Raw genomic sequence first — 14,932 nt, 5'->3', positions numbered from 1 at the left:
TGTGTACTCCCCCTCAGTATGGTATACTGTGTGTACTGCCCTCCAGTGCTGTGTACTCCCCCTCAGTATGGTATAATGTGTGTGCTGCCCTCCAGTGCTGTGTACTCCCCCTCAGTATGGTATACTGTGTGTACTGCCCGCCAGTGCTGTGTACTCCCCCTCAGTATGGTATACTGTGTGTACTGCCCTCCAGTGCTGTGTACTCCCCCTCAGTATGGTATACTGTGTGTGCTGCCCTCCAGTGCTGTGTACTCCCCCTCAGTATGGTATACTGTGTGTACTGCCCTCCAGTGCTGTGTACTCCCCCTCAGTATGGTGTACTGTGTGTACTGCCCTCCAGTGCTGTGTACTCCCCCTCAGTATGGTATACTGTGTGTACTGCCCGCCAGTGCTGTGTACTCCCCCTCAGTATGGTATACTGTGTGTGCTGCCCGCCAGTGCTGTGTACTCCCCCTCAGTATGGTATACTGTGTGTACTGCCCGCCAGTGCTGTGTACTCCCCCTCAGTATGGTATACTGTGTGTACTGCCCTCCAGTGCTGTGTACTCCCCCTCAGTATGGTATACTGTGTGTGCTGCCCTCCAGTGCTGTGTACTCCCCCTCAGTATGGTATACTGTGTGTGCTGCCCTCCAGTGCTGTGTACTCCCCCTCAGTATGGTATACTGTGTGTACTGCCCGCCAGTGCTGTGTACTCCCCCTCAGTATGGTATACTGTGTGTACTGCCCGCCAGTGCTGTGTACTCCCCCTCAGTATGGTATACTGTGTGTACTGCCCTCCAGTGCTGTGTACTCCCCCTCAGTATGGTATACTGTGTGTGCTGCCCTCCAGTGCTGTGTACTCCCCCTCAGTATGGTAGACTGTGTGTGCTGCCCTCCAGTGCTGTGTACTCCCCCTCAGTATGGTGTACTGTGTGTACTGCCCGCCAGTGCTGTGTACTCCCCCTCAGTATGGTGCACTGTGTGTACTGCCCGCCAGTGCTGTGTACTCCCCCTCAGTATGGTGTACTGTGTGTACTGCCCTCCAGTGCTGTGTACTCCCCCTCAGTATGGTGTACTGTGTGTACTGGCCGCCAGTGGTGCGCTACCCATCAGTGTTGCCTGACGGCGCCCAGACCTTCTGTACTGCCCTGACACCCCCTGAACACACCGCCCCTCCCCCAGGGCAGCCCCCCTCGGTGAAACACTGAGGAGAACAAGTTAATGAGTGAAGAGGAGAAGTCCTGCAGGAGCTGCCCCGGGGGTGGGCGTTATCGGGTCCTGGAGGAGCTGCCCCCGGGGGTGGGCGTTATCGGGTCCTGGAGGAGCTGCCCCCGGGGGTGGGCGTTATCGAACCCGGCCAGGCTGGCGCTGGGCGGGGCTCTAATCTGCCGTAAGGCTCTCTGGTGCTGTAATCCCCCGGCCTCGGTGCTGCAGGCGCTGAGCAGAGCTACTACTGTCCCTCTGCCCTTTCCATTCAAGGCCTCGGTAGTGCAGACGGTGAGCAGGGCTGCGGCCTCTCTGTACTGCCCCTCTACCTACTACCCTCCCTTTCAAGGCCTCGGCGCTGCCGGCGGTGAGCAGGGCTACGGCCTCTCTGTGCTGTTTCCTCCCCTCTGTTGCTCTGCCCTCCCTACCCTTTCAAGGCCTCGGTGCTGCAGGCGGTGAGCAGGGCTGCGGCCTCTCTGTACTGCCCTCCCTTTCAATTCAAGGCCTCGGTAGTGCAGACGGTGAGCAGGGCTGCGGCCTCTCTGTACTGCCCCTCTACCTACTACCCTCCCTTTCCTTTCAAGGCCTCGGTGCTGCAGGTGGTGAGCAGGGCTGTGGCCTCTCTGTACTGTCCCTCTGTCTCCTAACCTCCCTTCCTTTTCAAGGCCTTGTAGCTGTAGGTGGTGCGCAGGGTGCGGCTTCTCTGTGCTGTACTTCTGCCCTTCCTTTTCAAGGCCTCGCTGCTGCAGGAGCTGAGCAGGGCTGCGGCCCCTCTATGCTGTTTCCTCTCCTCTGTCTCTCTGCCCTTCCCTTTCAAGGCGTCGGTGCTGAGCAGGGCAGCGTCCTCGCTGCACTGTCCCTCCGTCTCTATCCTCCCCTCCGTTTCAAGGCCTCGGTGCTGCAGGCGCTGAGCAGGGCTGCGACCTCTCTGTGCTGTTTCCTCTCCTCTGTCTCTCTGCCCTTCCCTTTCAAGGCGTCGGTGCTGAGCAGGGCAGCGTCTTCGCTGCACTGTCCCTCCGTCTCTATCCTCCCCTCCGTTTCAAGGCCTCGGTGCTGCAGGCGCTGAGCAGGGCTGCGGCCTCTCAGTGCTGTTTCCTCTCCTCTGTCTCTCTGCCCTTCCCTTTCAAGGCGTCGGTGCTGAGCCGGGCAGCGTCCTCTCTGTACTGTCCCTCTGTGTATATCCTCCACTCCGTTTCAAGGCCTCGGTGCTGTAAGCGCTGAGCATGGCTGCGGCCTCTCTGTACTGTCCTCTCTGTCTCTCCACCCTCCCTTCCGTGCTACAGGAGCTGAGCAGGGCTGCGGCCTCTCTGTGCTGTTACCTCTCCTCTGTCTCTCTGCCCTTCCCTTTCAAGGCCTCGGTGCTGCAGGAGCTGAGCAGGGCTGCGGCCTCTCTGTGCTGTCCCTCTGTCTCTACCCTCCTCTCCGTTTCAAGGCCTCGGTGCTGTAAGCGCTGAGCATGGCTGCGGCCTCTGTACTGTCCCTTTGTCTCTCTACCCTCCCCTCCGTGCTACAGGCGCTGAGCAGGGCTGCGGCCTCTCTGTGCTGTTTCCTACCCTCTGCCCTTCCCTTTCAAGGCCTCGGTGCTGGCGACATATCCTACTGTCCTGTCCCTCAGCCTCCTGTGCTCCTGAGTTGTTACAGGCCTGCCTGTTTCTTGGGGGTTTGATCTCTCCACACCCCATTACGTACTAGGCCCATGCCCCATCAGAGGCCCCTTCTGCACCCCTCCTAGACCCCACCTCCTCCTGCCCCTGCACCCCTCCTAGGCCCCCCCTGCAGCTTTACTAGGCTCCTCATGACTCCACACCTCTCCTATAAGCCCCTCCGCCCCCTGCACCCCTCCTAGGCCCCACCTCCTGCCCCGACAACCCTCCTACACCTCCTTTAGGCCCCTCCTTCCCCTACACCTCTCCTATAGACCCTCCTGCCCGTACCATTCTCTTGGGTCCCTCCCACACACCTCAACTATAGGCCCCTCTTGCCCCCACACCTCACTTTTAGGCCCCCCTACACCTCTCTAAGGCCCTTTCTACCCCATCACCTCTCTTAGGTCCCTCCTGCCCCTTCACCTCTCCTATAGGCCCCTCCTGCCCCTACACCTCTCTTAGACCCCTCCTGCCCATACCCTTCTCTTAGGTCCCTCCTGCCCCTACACCTCTCTTAGGTCCCTCCTGCCCCAACACCTCTCCTATAGGCCCCTCCTGCCCCTACACCTCTCTTAGGGCCCTCCTACCCCTACACCTCTCTTAGGGCCCTCCTGCCCCAACACCACTCTTAGACCCCTCCTGCCCCTACACCTCTCTTAGACCCCTCCTGCCCATACCCTTCTCTTAGGTCCCTCCTGCCCCTACACCTCTCCCTCCTGCCCCTACACCTCTCATATAGGTCCCTCCTGCCCCTACACCTCTCTTAGACCCCTCCTGCCCGTACCCTTCTCTTAGGCCCCTCCTGCCCCTACACCTCTCCCTCCTGCCCCTACACCTCTCCTATAGGCCCCTCCTGCCCCTACACCTCTCTTAGACCCCTCCTGCCCGTACCCTTCTCTTAGGTCCCTCCTGCCCCTACACCTCTCCCTCCTGCCCCTACACCTCTCCTATAGGCCTCTGCTGCCCATACCCTTCTCTTAGGTCCCTCCTGCCCCTACACCTCTCTAAGGCCCTTTCTGCCCCTACACCTCTCTTAGGTCCCTCCTGCCCCTACACCTCTCTTATGTCCCTCCTGCCCCATCACCTCTCTTAGGCCCCTCCCGCTCCTACACCTCTCAAGCCCCTCCGCCCCTACACCTCTCAAGCCCCTCCTGTCTCTACACCTGTCTTAGGCCCCTCCTACCTCTACCCTCTACGCCTCACCTATAGGCCCCTCCTGCCCCTACACCTCTCTTAGGGCCCTCCTGCCCCTACACCTGTCTTCGGCCCCTCCCGCCCCTACACCTCTCTTATGCCCCTCCTAACCCTACACCTCTCTTAGGCCCCTCCTACCCCTCTCTTAGGCCCCTGCTGCCCCTACACCTGTCTTAAGCCCCTGCTGCCCCTACACCTGTCTTAAGCCCCTGCTGCCCCTACACCTGTCTTAGGCCCCTCCCGCCCCTACACCTGTCTTAGGCCCCTCCCGCCCCTACACCTGTCTTAGGCCCCTCCTGCCCCTACACCTCTCTTAGGCCCCTCCTATCCCTACACCTCTCTTAGGCCCCTGCTGCCCCTACACCTCTCTTAGGCCCCTGCTGCCCCTACACCTCTCTTAGGCCCCTGCTGCCCCTACACCTGTCTTAAGCCCCTGCTGCCCCTACACCTGTCTTAGGCCCCTCCTGCCTCTACGCCTCACCTATAGGCCCCTCCTGCCCCTACACCTCTCTTAGGGCCCTCCTGCCCCTACACCTGTCTTCGGCCCCTCCCGCCCCTACACCTCTCTTAGGCCCCTCCTGCCCCTACACCTGTCTTAGGTCCCTCCCGCCCCTACACCTGTCTTAGGCCCCTCCTGCCCCTACACCTGTCTTAGGCCCCTCCTACCCCTCTCTTAGGCCCCTGCTGCCCCTACACCTGTCTTAGGTCCCTCCCGCCCCTACACCTGTCTTAGGCCCCTCCTGCCTCTACGCCTCACCTATAGGCCCCTCCTGCCCCTACACCTCTCTTAGGGCCCTCCTGCCCCTACACCTGTCTTCGGCCCCTCCCGCCCCTACACCTCTCTTAGGCCCCTCCTATCCCTACACCCCTCTTAGGCCCCTCCTACCCCTCTCTTAGGCCCCTGCTGCCCCTACACCTGTCTTAAGCCCCTCCTGCCCCTACACCTGTCTTAGGCCCCTCCTGCCCCTACACCTGTCTTAGGCCCCTCCCGCCCCTACACCTCTCAAGCCCCTCCTGTCTCTACACCTGTCTTAGGCCCCTCCTGCCCCTACACCTGTCTTAGGCCCTTCCTGCCCCTACCCCTCTCTTAGGCCCCTGCTGCCCCTACACCTGTCTTAAGCCCCTGCTGCCCCTACACCTGTCTTAGGTCCCTCCTATCCCTACACCTCTCTTAGGCCCCTGCTGCCCCATCACCTCTCTTAGGCCCCTGCTGCCCCTACACCTGTCTTAAGCCCCTGCTGCCCCTACACCTGTCTTAGGCACCTCCCGCCCCTACACCTGTCTTAGGCCCCTCCCGCCCCTACACCTGTCTTAGGTCCCTCCCGCCCCTACACCTGTCTTAGGCCCCTCCCGCCCCTACACCTCTCAAGCCCCTCCGCCCCTACACCTCTCAAGCCCCTCCTGTCTCTACACCTGTCTTAGGCCCCTCCTACCTCTACGCCTCACCTATAGGCCCCTCCTGCCCCTACACCTCTCTTAGGGCCCTCCTGCCCCTACACCTGTCTTCGGCCCCTCCCGCCCCTACACCTCTCTTAGGCCCCTCCTATCCCTACACCTCTCTTAGGCCCCTGCTGCCCCTACACCTCTCTTAGGCCCCTGCTGCCCCTACACCTGTCTTAAGCCCCTGCTGCCCCTACACCTGTCTTAGGCACCTCCCGCCCCTACACCTGTCTTAGGCCCCTCCTGCCCCTACACCTGTCTTAGGCCCCTCCTACCCCTCTCTTAGGCCCCTGCTGCCCCTACACCTGTCTTAGGTCCCTCCCGCCCCTACACCTGTCTTAGGCCCCTCCTGCCCCTACACCTGTCTTAGGCCCCTCCTGCCCCTACACCTCTCTTAGGCCCCTCCCGCCCCTACACCTCTCTTAGGCCCCTCCCGCCCCTACACCTCTCAAGCCCCTCCTGTCTCTACACCTGTCTTAGGCCCCTCCTGCCCCTACACCTGTCTTAGGCCCCTCCTGCCCCTACACCTGTCTTAGGCCCCTCCCGCCCTTACACCTGTCTTAGGCCCCTCCCGCCCCTACACCTCTCTTAGGTCCCTCCCTCCCCTACACCTGTCTTCGGCCCCTCCCGCCCCTACACCTGTCTTAGGCCCCTCCCGCCCCATGTCTGTTCCACCCCCGCCTACCCTTCTGCCTACCCAGGGCTTCCGTTGCCCTCTCCCATCTGTGAGTCTCTACTGACCACCATCTAAGCCTCTCTTCTACCTTCAGCTCTCCTGCCACTTCCGTGGGCCTGCCCTCCCTTGCCCCTTCCACAAACCCCTCCTGTCCCTTCTACAAACCCCTCCTGTCCCTTCCCCCAGACCCTTCCTGTCCCTTCCCCCAGACGTCCACTGTTCCTTCCCCAGACCCTTCCTGTCCTTTTCCCAGACCCTTTCTGTCCCTTCCCAGACCCTTCCTGTCCCTTCCCCAGACCCTTCCTGTCCCTTCCCCAGACCCTTCCTGTCCCTTCCCAAGACCCTTCCTGTCCCTTCCCCCAGACCCCCACTGTTCCTTCCCCAGACCCTTCCTGTCCTTTTCCCAGACCCTTCCTGTCCTTTTCCCAGACCCTTCCTGTCCCTTCCCCAGACCCTTCCTGTCCCTTCCCCAGACCCTTCCTGTCCCTTCCCCCGACCCTTCCTGTCCCTTCCCCCAGACCCTTCCTGTCCCTTCCCCCAGACCCTTCCTGTCCCTTCCCCAGACCCTTCCTGTCCCTTCCCCAGACCTTCCTGTCCCTTCCCCAGACCCTTCTGTCCCTTCCCCAGACCCCCACTGTTCCTTCCCCTTCCCCAGACCCTTCCTGTCCTTTTCCCAGACCCTTCCTGTCCCTTCCCCAGACCTTCCTGTCCCTTCCCCAGACCCTTCCTGTCCCTTCCCCCAGACCCCCACAGTTCCTTCCCCAGACCCTTCCTGTCCTTTTCCCAGACCCTTCCTGTCCCTTCCCCAGACCCTTCCTGTCCCTTCTACAAACCCCTCCTGTCCCTTCCCCAGACCCTTCCTGTCCCTTCCCCAGACCCTTCCTGTCCCTTCCCCAGACCCTTCCTGTCCCTTCCCCAGACCCTTCCTGTCCCTTCCCCAGACCCTTCCTGTCCCTTCCCCAGACCCTTCCTGTCCCTTCCCCAGACCCTTCCTGTCCCTTCCCCAGACCCTTCCTGTCCCTTCCCCAGGCCCTTCCTGTCCCTTCCCCAGGCCCTTCCTGTCCCTTCCCCAGGCCCTTGCTGTCCCTTCCCCAGGCCCTTCCTGTCCCTTCCCCAGACCCTTCCTGTCCCTTCCCCAGACCCTTCCTGTCCCTTCCCCAGGCCCTTCCTGTCCCTTCCCCAGGCCCTTCCTGTCCCTTCCCCAGGCCCTTCCTGTCCCTTCCCCAGGCCCTTCCTGTCCCTTCCCCAGACTCTTCCTGTCCCTTCCCCAGACTCTTCCTGTCCCTTCCCCAGACTCTTCCTGTCCCTTCCCCAGACCCTTCTGTCCCTTCCCCAGACCCTCCTGTCCCTTCCCCAGACCCCTCCTGTCCCTTCCCCAGACCCTTCCTGTCCCTTCCCCAGACCCTTCCTGTCCCTTCCCCAGGCCCTTGCTGTTCCTTCCCCAGGCCCTTGCTGTCCCTTCCCCAGGCCCTTGCTGTCCCTTCCCCAGGCCCTTCCTGTCCCTTCCCCAGGCCCTTCCTGTCCCTTCCCCAGACCCTTCCTGTCCCTTCCCCAGACCCTTCCTGTCCCTTCCCCAGACCCTTCCTGTCCCTTCCCCAGACCCTTCCTGTCCCTTCCCCAGGCCCTTCCTGTCCCTTCCCCAGGCCCTTCCTGTCCCTTCCCCAGGCCCTTCCTGTCCCTTCCCCAGACTCTTCCTGTCCCTTCCCCAGACTCTTCCTGTCCCTTCCCCAGACTCTTCCTGTCCCTTCCCCAGACTCTTCCTGTCCCTTCCCCAGACCCTCCTGTCCCTTCCCCGGACCCCTCCTGTCCCTTCCCCGGACCCCTCCTGTCCCTTCCCCGGACCCCTCCTTTCCCTTCCCCGGACCCCTCCTGTCCCTTCCCCAGACCCCTCCTGTCCATCTCAGTGTGTGACTCTATGTCTTGTCTTTGGGTCCCCAGCACGTGAGGATAGCGTCGTGAGTCGGAGGAGAAGCTGAGATTCCAAGATGCGACACACAGCGCCAATCACAGGGGACCAGACCAGGAAGGTAAAAGGCGCACATGTTAGGGTTCCTGGCCTGAGGTGGGGGTGCTGGGGCCGACGGCGTAGGTGTGAGCTTGCAGCAGTTCTGAGGCTGTAGGTGTGAGCTGGCAGCAATACTGGGGCTGTAGGTGTGAGCTGGCAGCATGCGTGAGGCTTTAGGTGTGAGCTGGCAGGAGTGCTGGGGCTGTAGGTCTGAGGTGGCAGGAGGGCTGCGGCTGTAGGTGTGAGGTGGCAGGAGTGCTTTAGATGTAGGTGTGAGCTCTCAGGAGTGCTGCGGCTGTAGGTGTGAGCTGGCAGCATGTGTGAGGCTGTAGGTGTGAGCTGGCAGCATGTGTGAGGCTGTAGGTGTGAGCTGGCAGCATGTGTGAGGCTGTAGGTGTGAGCTGGCAGCATGTGTGAGGCTGTAGGTGTGAGCTGACAGCATTGCTGGGGCTGTAGGTGTGATCTGGCAGCATGCGTGGGGCTGTAGGTGTGATCTGGCAAGAGTGCTGTGCCTGTAGGTGTGAACTGGCAGCAATGCTGTGGCTGTAGGTGTGAGCTGGCAGCATGTGTGGGGCTGTAGGTGTGAGCTGGCAGCATGTGTGAGGCTGTAGGTGTGAGCTGGCAGCATGTGTGAGGCTGTAGGTGTGAGCTGACAGCATTGCTGGGGCTGTAGGTGTGATCTGGCAGCATGCGTGGGGCTGTAGGTGTGAGCTGGCAGCATGTGTGAGGCTGTAGGTGTGATCTGGCAGCAGTGCTGGGGCTGTAGGTGTGAGCTGGCAGCATGTGTTAGGCTGTAGGTGTGATCAGATAGCTTGTGAGAGGCTGTAGGTGTGATCTGGCAAGAGTGCTGTGGCTGTAGGTGTGAACTGGCAGCAGTGCTGGGGCTGTAGGTGTGAACTGGCAGCAGTGCTGGGGCTGTAGGTGTGAACTGGCAGCAGTGCTGGGGCTGTAGGTGTGATAGTGCAGCATGTGTGAAGATGTAGGTGTGATCTGGCAGCATGTGTTAGGCTGTAGGTGTTATCAGATAGCTTGTGTGAGGCTGTAGGTGTGATCTGGCAGTAGTGCTGTGGCTGTAGGTGTGATCAGATAGCTTGTGTGAGACTATGTGTGAGTTGGTAGCTTGTGTTAGGCTGTAGGTGTGATCTGGCAGCATGTGTGAGGCTGTAGGTGTGAGCTGGCAGCATTGCTGGGGCTGTAGGTGTGATCTGGCAGCAGTGCTGGGGCTGTAGGTGTGAACTGGCAGCAGTGCTGGGGCTGTAGGTGTGATAGTGCAGCATGTGTGAAGATGTAGGTGTGATCTAGCAGCATGTGTGAGGCTGTAGGTGTGATCAGATAGCTGGTGTGAGCTGGCAGCATGTGTTAGGCTGTAGGTGTGATCAGATAGCTTGTGTGAGGCTGTAGGTGTGAGATGGCAGTAGTGCTGTGGCTGTAGGTGTGATCAGACAGCTTGTGTGAGACTGTACGTGTGAGCTGGCAGCATGTGTTAGGCTGTAGGTGTGATCTGGCAGCATGTGTGAGGCTGTAGGTGTGATCAGATAGCTTGTGTGAGGCTGTAGGTGTGAGATGGCAGTAGTGCTGTGGCTGTAGGTGTGATCAGACAGCTTGTGTGAGACTGTACGTGTGAGCTGGTAGCATGTGTTAGGCTCTAGGTGTGATCTGGCAGCATGTGTTAGGCTGTAGGTGTGAGCTGGCAGCATGTGTGAGGGTGCAGGTCGTCGCCGCCCCTTGCTGTTACTCTCTTACTGCAGACTTGCTTCCTTTAGGACTCAGTGGATGCTGTTGCTCACATTGCACTGTTGCTCCTCTTGTAGTTCCAGGAGGATGGCTTCTTGGTGCTGGAAGGGGTATTCTCACCGGAGCAGTGTGACGCCATGATGGACTCCATGAGGGGCATTGTGGCCCAGATGGACGTGCCCCTGCACTGCCGGACAGAGTTCTCCACCCAGGAAGAGGAGCAGCTGCAGGGGCAGGTAGGGGCCTTTGCTAGTGATGCAGGGGCCACACTGTGGGGCAGAGGGAGGTACAAGGTACCACAAAGGGGATGGGTGGTTGGTGAGACACGTGTGATCTCTATCACTGCAAATGTCTCTTCGCTTTCCTTCCCGCGCTTTCCGTGCTGGTGACAGATGCAGGTAAGGGTGTAGTTGCAGCTTCACTGTGTAAACTGCTGTATGTGCTATTAGTGCAGAAATCGAGTTGTCGTATGATGGTAGAGCTTGGGTCCCAGGGACTGCTGGTCGCAGGCGTGCTACAGTCAGGCTGATGGGGACTGTTGACTCTTTCTGTGTTCACTAGCAGTAGTATGGACGGGTACTTTTTGGGTGCAGCCGTGGTGGTACTGGTGTAAATCTCTGGGATGGGCGTACAAACATTGCTCGCTCTCAGAGGGTTGGTGGCGGGGACTGTTGACTCATTGTCACTGTCTGCTCCCTGCCAGGGGAACGAATTGTGGGACTTTCCAATGTTCTAATAAGCTTCCAAACCCTCCCTTTCATACATATCGTGACTTCCAGTCATTTGGGCTCTACTTTAAAATTGCCATCCATTCCGGAGTCCATGCCGGGTTTTGTGGAAGCCAGTCTACACATGCGGGAAACTCCATTACCTATAAATCCCTGCTCACTGCTTCGACTCCACCCCTGCTGGCCAAGGATGGGTGGAGGAATTCAGCTCACCTGTGGCTGGCTGCTGCTAGCCTGCTCACACCTGACGCATGTCATTACTGTGAGCTCTTTTAAGCCCCAGATCCCTTCAGGCTAAGGTTGATCTTTGCAGCTGTGTTCTGGTCCTTGTTTCCTGAGCTTTTGATATACTTGATTCCTGAGCTATAATTAATGCTTGTTCCTTGGTTCCTGAGCTATAGCCATTCCTTCTGCCTGCAGTGCTACCTTGTTTCCTGATTTCCTGAGCTATAGCCATTCCTTCTGCCTGAATTGGCACTGCCTGCAGTGCTGCCTTGTTTCCTGATTTCCTGAGCTTTAGCCATTCCTTCTGCCTGAATTGGCACTGCCTGCAGTGCTGCCTTGTTTCCTGATTTCCTGAGCTATAGCCATTCCTTCTGCCTGAATTGGCACTGCCTGCAGTGCTGCCTTGTTTCCTGATTTCCTAGCTATAGCCATTCCTTCTGCCTGAATTGGCACTGCCTGCAGTGCTGCCTTGTTTCCTGATTTCCTGAGCTATAGCCATTCCTTCTGCCTGAATTGGCACTGCCTGCAGTGCTGCCTTGTTTCCTGATTTCCTAGCTATAGCCATTCCTTCTGCCTGAATGGGCACTGCCTGCAGTGCTGCCTTGTTTCCTGATTTCCTGAGCTTTAGCCATTCCTTCTGCCTGAATTGGCACTGCCTGCAGTGCTGCCTTGTTTCCTGATTTCCTGAGCTTTAGCCATTCCTTCTGCCTGAATTGGCACTGCCTGCAGTGCTGCCTTGTTTCCTGATTTCCTGAGCTTTAGCCATTCCTTCTGCCTGAATGGGCACTGCCTGCAGTGCTGCCTTGTTTCCTGATTTCCTGAGCTATAGCCATTCCTTCTGCCTGAATTGGCACTGCCTGCAGTGCTGCCTTGTTTCCTGATTTCCTGAGCTATAGCCATTCCTTCTGCCTGAATTGGCACTGCCTGCAGTGCTGCCTTGTTTCCTGATTTCCTGAGCTTTAGCCATTCCTTCTGCCTGAATGGGCACTGCCTGCAGTGCTGCCTTGTTTCCTGATTTCCTGAGCTATAGCCATTCCTTCTGCCTGAATTGGCACTGCCTGCAGTGCTGCCTTGTTTCCTGATTTCCTAGCTATAGCCATTCCTTCTGCCTGAATTGGCACTGCCTGCAGTGCTGCCTTGTTTCCTGATTTCCTAGCTATAGCCATTCCTTCTGCCTGAATTGGCACTGCCTGCAGTGCTGCCTTGTTTCCTGATTTCCTGAGCTATAGCCATTCCTTCTGCCTGAATTGGCACTGCCTGCAGTGCTGCCTTGTTTCCTGATTTCCTGAGCTATAGCCATTCCTTCTGCCTGAATTGGCACTGCCTGCAGTGCTGCCTTGTTTCCTGATTTCCTAGCTATAGCCATTCCTTCTGCCTGAATGGGCACTGCCTGCAGTGCTGCCTTGTTTCCTGATTTCCTGAGCTTTAGCCATTCCTTCTGCCTGAATTGGCACTGCCTGCAGTGCTGCCTTGTTTCCTGATTTCCTGAGCTATAGCAATTCCTTCTGCCTGAATTGGCACTGCCTGCAGTGCTGCCTTGTTTCCTGATTTCCTGAGCTTTAGCCATTCCTTCTGCCTGAATTGGCACTGCCTGCAGTGCTGCCTTGTTTCCTGATTTCCTGAGCTTTAGCCATTCCTTCTGCCTGAATGGGCACTGCCTGCAGTGCTGCCTTGTTTCCTGATTTCCTGAGCTATAGCCATTCCTTCTGCCTGAATTGGCACTGCCTGCAGTGCTGCCTTGTTTCCTGATTTCCTAGCTATAGCCATTCCTTCTGCCTGAATGGGCACTGCCTGCAGTGCTGCCTTGTTTCCTGATTTCCTGAGCTTTAGCCATTCCTTCTGCCTGAATTGGCACTGCCTGCAGTGCTGCCTTGTTTCCTGATTTCCTGAGCTATAGCCATTCCTTCTGCCTGAATTGGCACTGCCTGCAGTGCTGCCTTGTTTCCTGATTTCCTGAGCTTTAGCCATTCCTTCTGCCTGAATTGGCACTGCCTGCAGTGCTGCCTTGTTTCCTGATTTCCTGAGCTTTAGCCATTCCTTCTGCCTGAATTGGCACTGCCTGCAGTGCTGCCTTGTTTCCTGATTTCCTAGCTATAGCCATTCCTTCTGCCTGAATTGGCACTGCCTGCAGTGCTGCCTTGTTTCCTGATTTCCTAGCTATAGCCATTCCTTCTGCCTGAATTGGCACTGCCTGCAGTGCTGCCTTGTTTCCTGATTTCCTGAGCTATAGCCATTCCTTCTGCCTGAATTGGCACTGCCTGCAGTGCTGCCTTGTTTCCTGATTTCCTGAGCTATAGCCATTCCTTCTGCCTGAATTGGCACTGCCTGCAGTGCTGCCTTGTTTCCTGATTTCCTAGCTATAGCCATTCCTTCTGCCTGAATGGGCACTGCCTGCAGTGCTGCCTTGTTTCCTGATTTCCTGAGCTTTAGCCATTCCTTCTGCCTGAATTGGCACTGCCTGCAGTGCTGCCTTGTTTCCTGATTTCCTGAGCTATAGCAATTCCTTCTGCCTGAATTGGCACTGCCTGCAGTGCTGCCTTGTTTCCTGATTTCCTGAGCTTTAGCCATTCCTTCTGCCTGAATTGGCACTGCCTGCAGTGCTGCCTTGTTTCCTGATTTCCTGAGCTTTAGCCATTCCTTCTGCCTGAATGGGCACTGCCTGCAGTGCTGCCTTGTTTCCTGATTTCCTGAGCTATAGCCATTCCTTCTGCCTGAATTGGCACTGCCTGCAGTGCTGCCTTGTTTCCTGATTTCCTAGCTATAGCCATTCCTTCTGCCTGAATGGGCACTGCCTGCAGTGCTGCCTTGTTTCCTGATTTCCTGAGCTTTAGCCATTCCTTCTGCCTGAATTGGCACTGCCTGCAGTGCTGCCTTGTTTCCTGATTTCCTGAGCTATAGCCATTCCTTCTGCCTGAATTGGCACTGCCTGCAGTGCTGCCTTGTTTCCTGATTTCCTGAGCTTTAGCCATTCCTTCTGCCTGAATTGGCACTGCCTGCAGTGCTGCCTTGTTTCCTGATTTCCTGAGCTTTAGCCATTCCTTCTGCCTGAATGGGCACTGCCTGCAGTGCTGCCTTGTTTCCTGATTTCCTGAGCTATAGCCATTCCTTCTGCCTGAATTGGCACTGCCTGCAGTGCTGCCTTGTTTCCTGATTTCCTGGGCTTTAGCCATTCCTTCTGCCTGAATTGGCACTGCCTGCAGTGCTGCCTTGTTTCCTGATTTCCTGGGCTTTAGGCATTCCTTGTTCCTGAGCTGCAGATATTCCTGGTTTGCAGTGCTCTCTTGACCCCTTGCTTCCTGAGCGGTAACTCTGTCCTGTTTCCAGAACTAGCACTGCCTGCCACTGCTGCTTGGGTTGCAGAGCTGTAGCTATTCCTTGTTCCTGAACTAGGCCTGCCTGCAGTGCTTCCTAGATTCCTGATCCAGTCCTATTCTAGCGCTTCCTTGAGCTTCTCTCCTTCTGTATTGACCTTTTCCCAGGCCCTGCCTTCCTTCCCATCACCTTTGTTCCTGTTCTTAGTTTCTGCCTTCCTGTTCTACTGTCTTGCTTCTAGTTTCCTTGTATGTTTGTCACCTGCTTTCTGCCATGTCTGCCCTTTGTTCTCCCTCCTTTCCTGTTAAGTGCTCTTCCTTGCAAGCTCCTTGTCCATTTGTGGCTGTGTATTTTATCTCTACACTCTTGCTGTTAACGCCTCGCGTGATCCTGTTTGCTCACCGAGATCCATGGGCATTGCTGACAACCTAGGTGGCGTTTCTTGTCCACTGTGAGTATTGTCTTTGAGTTACTCTTATAACATCACCACAGGTATCACCTCCACTGACCAGGCCTTTGCATGCATCTCCTATATGTGGGTATTTGCAGTCAGTATCTGTAACAATTGTGAGTGAGGAACTTACTGAGCTTCAGTCCTACCATGCAGAGCACCTGAGTGCTTTACTCCACCTTCCCTTCATTGTTAATGTTGTTATATAGACATATGTCTTGCACTTCCATCCTTGGCATATCTCGTTTGACTGCTGAATTGCCTCATAAGTGTTTGTCCTTCTGCTTCTTAACCATCTTGTTCCTTTGAATTGACTTCCCCTTTGAATCCCTTTT

General features: G+C 57.3%; 1 protein-coding gene across 5 annotated transcripts in view; it reads left to right on the top strand.

Moving 5' to 3' along the window:
- Window positions 1–1,342: 1,342 nt before the first annotated feature.
- PHYHD1 (phytanoyl-CoA dioxygenase domain containing 1) overlaps window positions 1,343–14,932 on the top strand; it is a 151,431-nt gene continuing 137,841 nt past the window's right edge. For 3 of the 5 annotated variants that reach the window (XM_085614035.1, XM_085614033.1, XM_085614030.1), the window contains exons 1-3: window positions 1,343–1,477; window positions 8,081–8,169; window positions 9,959–10,117. In XM_085614035.1, the coding sequence (XP_085470161.1) occupies window positions 8,128–8,169; window positions 9,959–10,117 (201 nt within the window). In that variant the 5' untranslated portion in view covers window positions 1,343–1,477; window positions 8,081–8,127. The other 2 variants (XM_085614032.1, XM_085614031.1) reach the window with 2 other exon arrangements.

This window comes from Triturus cristatus, chromosome 1_2 (genome assembly GCF_964204655.1).
Source record: "Triturus cristatus chromosome 1_2, aTriCri1.1, whole genome shotgun sequence".
In the NCBI taxonomy this organism is placed as follows: domain Eukaryota; kingdom Metazoa; phylum Chordata; class Amphibia; order Caudata; family Salamandridae; genus Triturus; species Triturus cristatus.
This window is presented reverse-complemented; position numbering and strand designations above follow the sequence as displayed.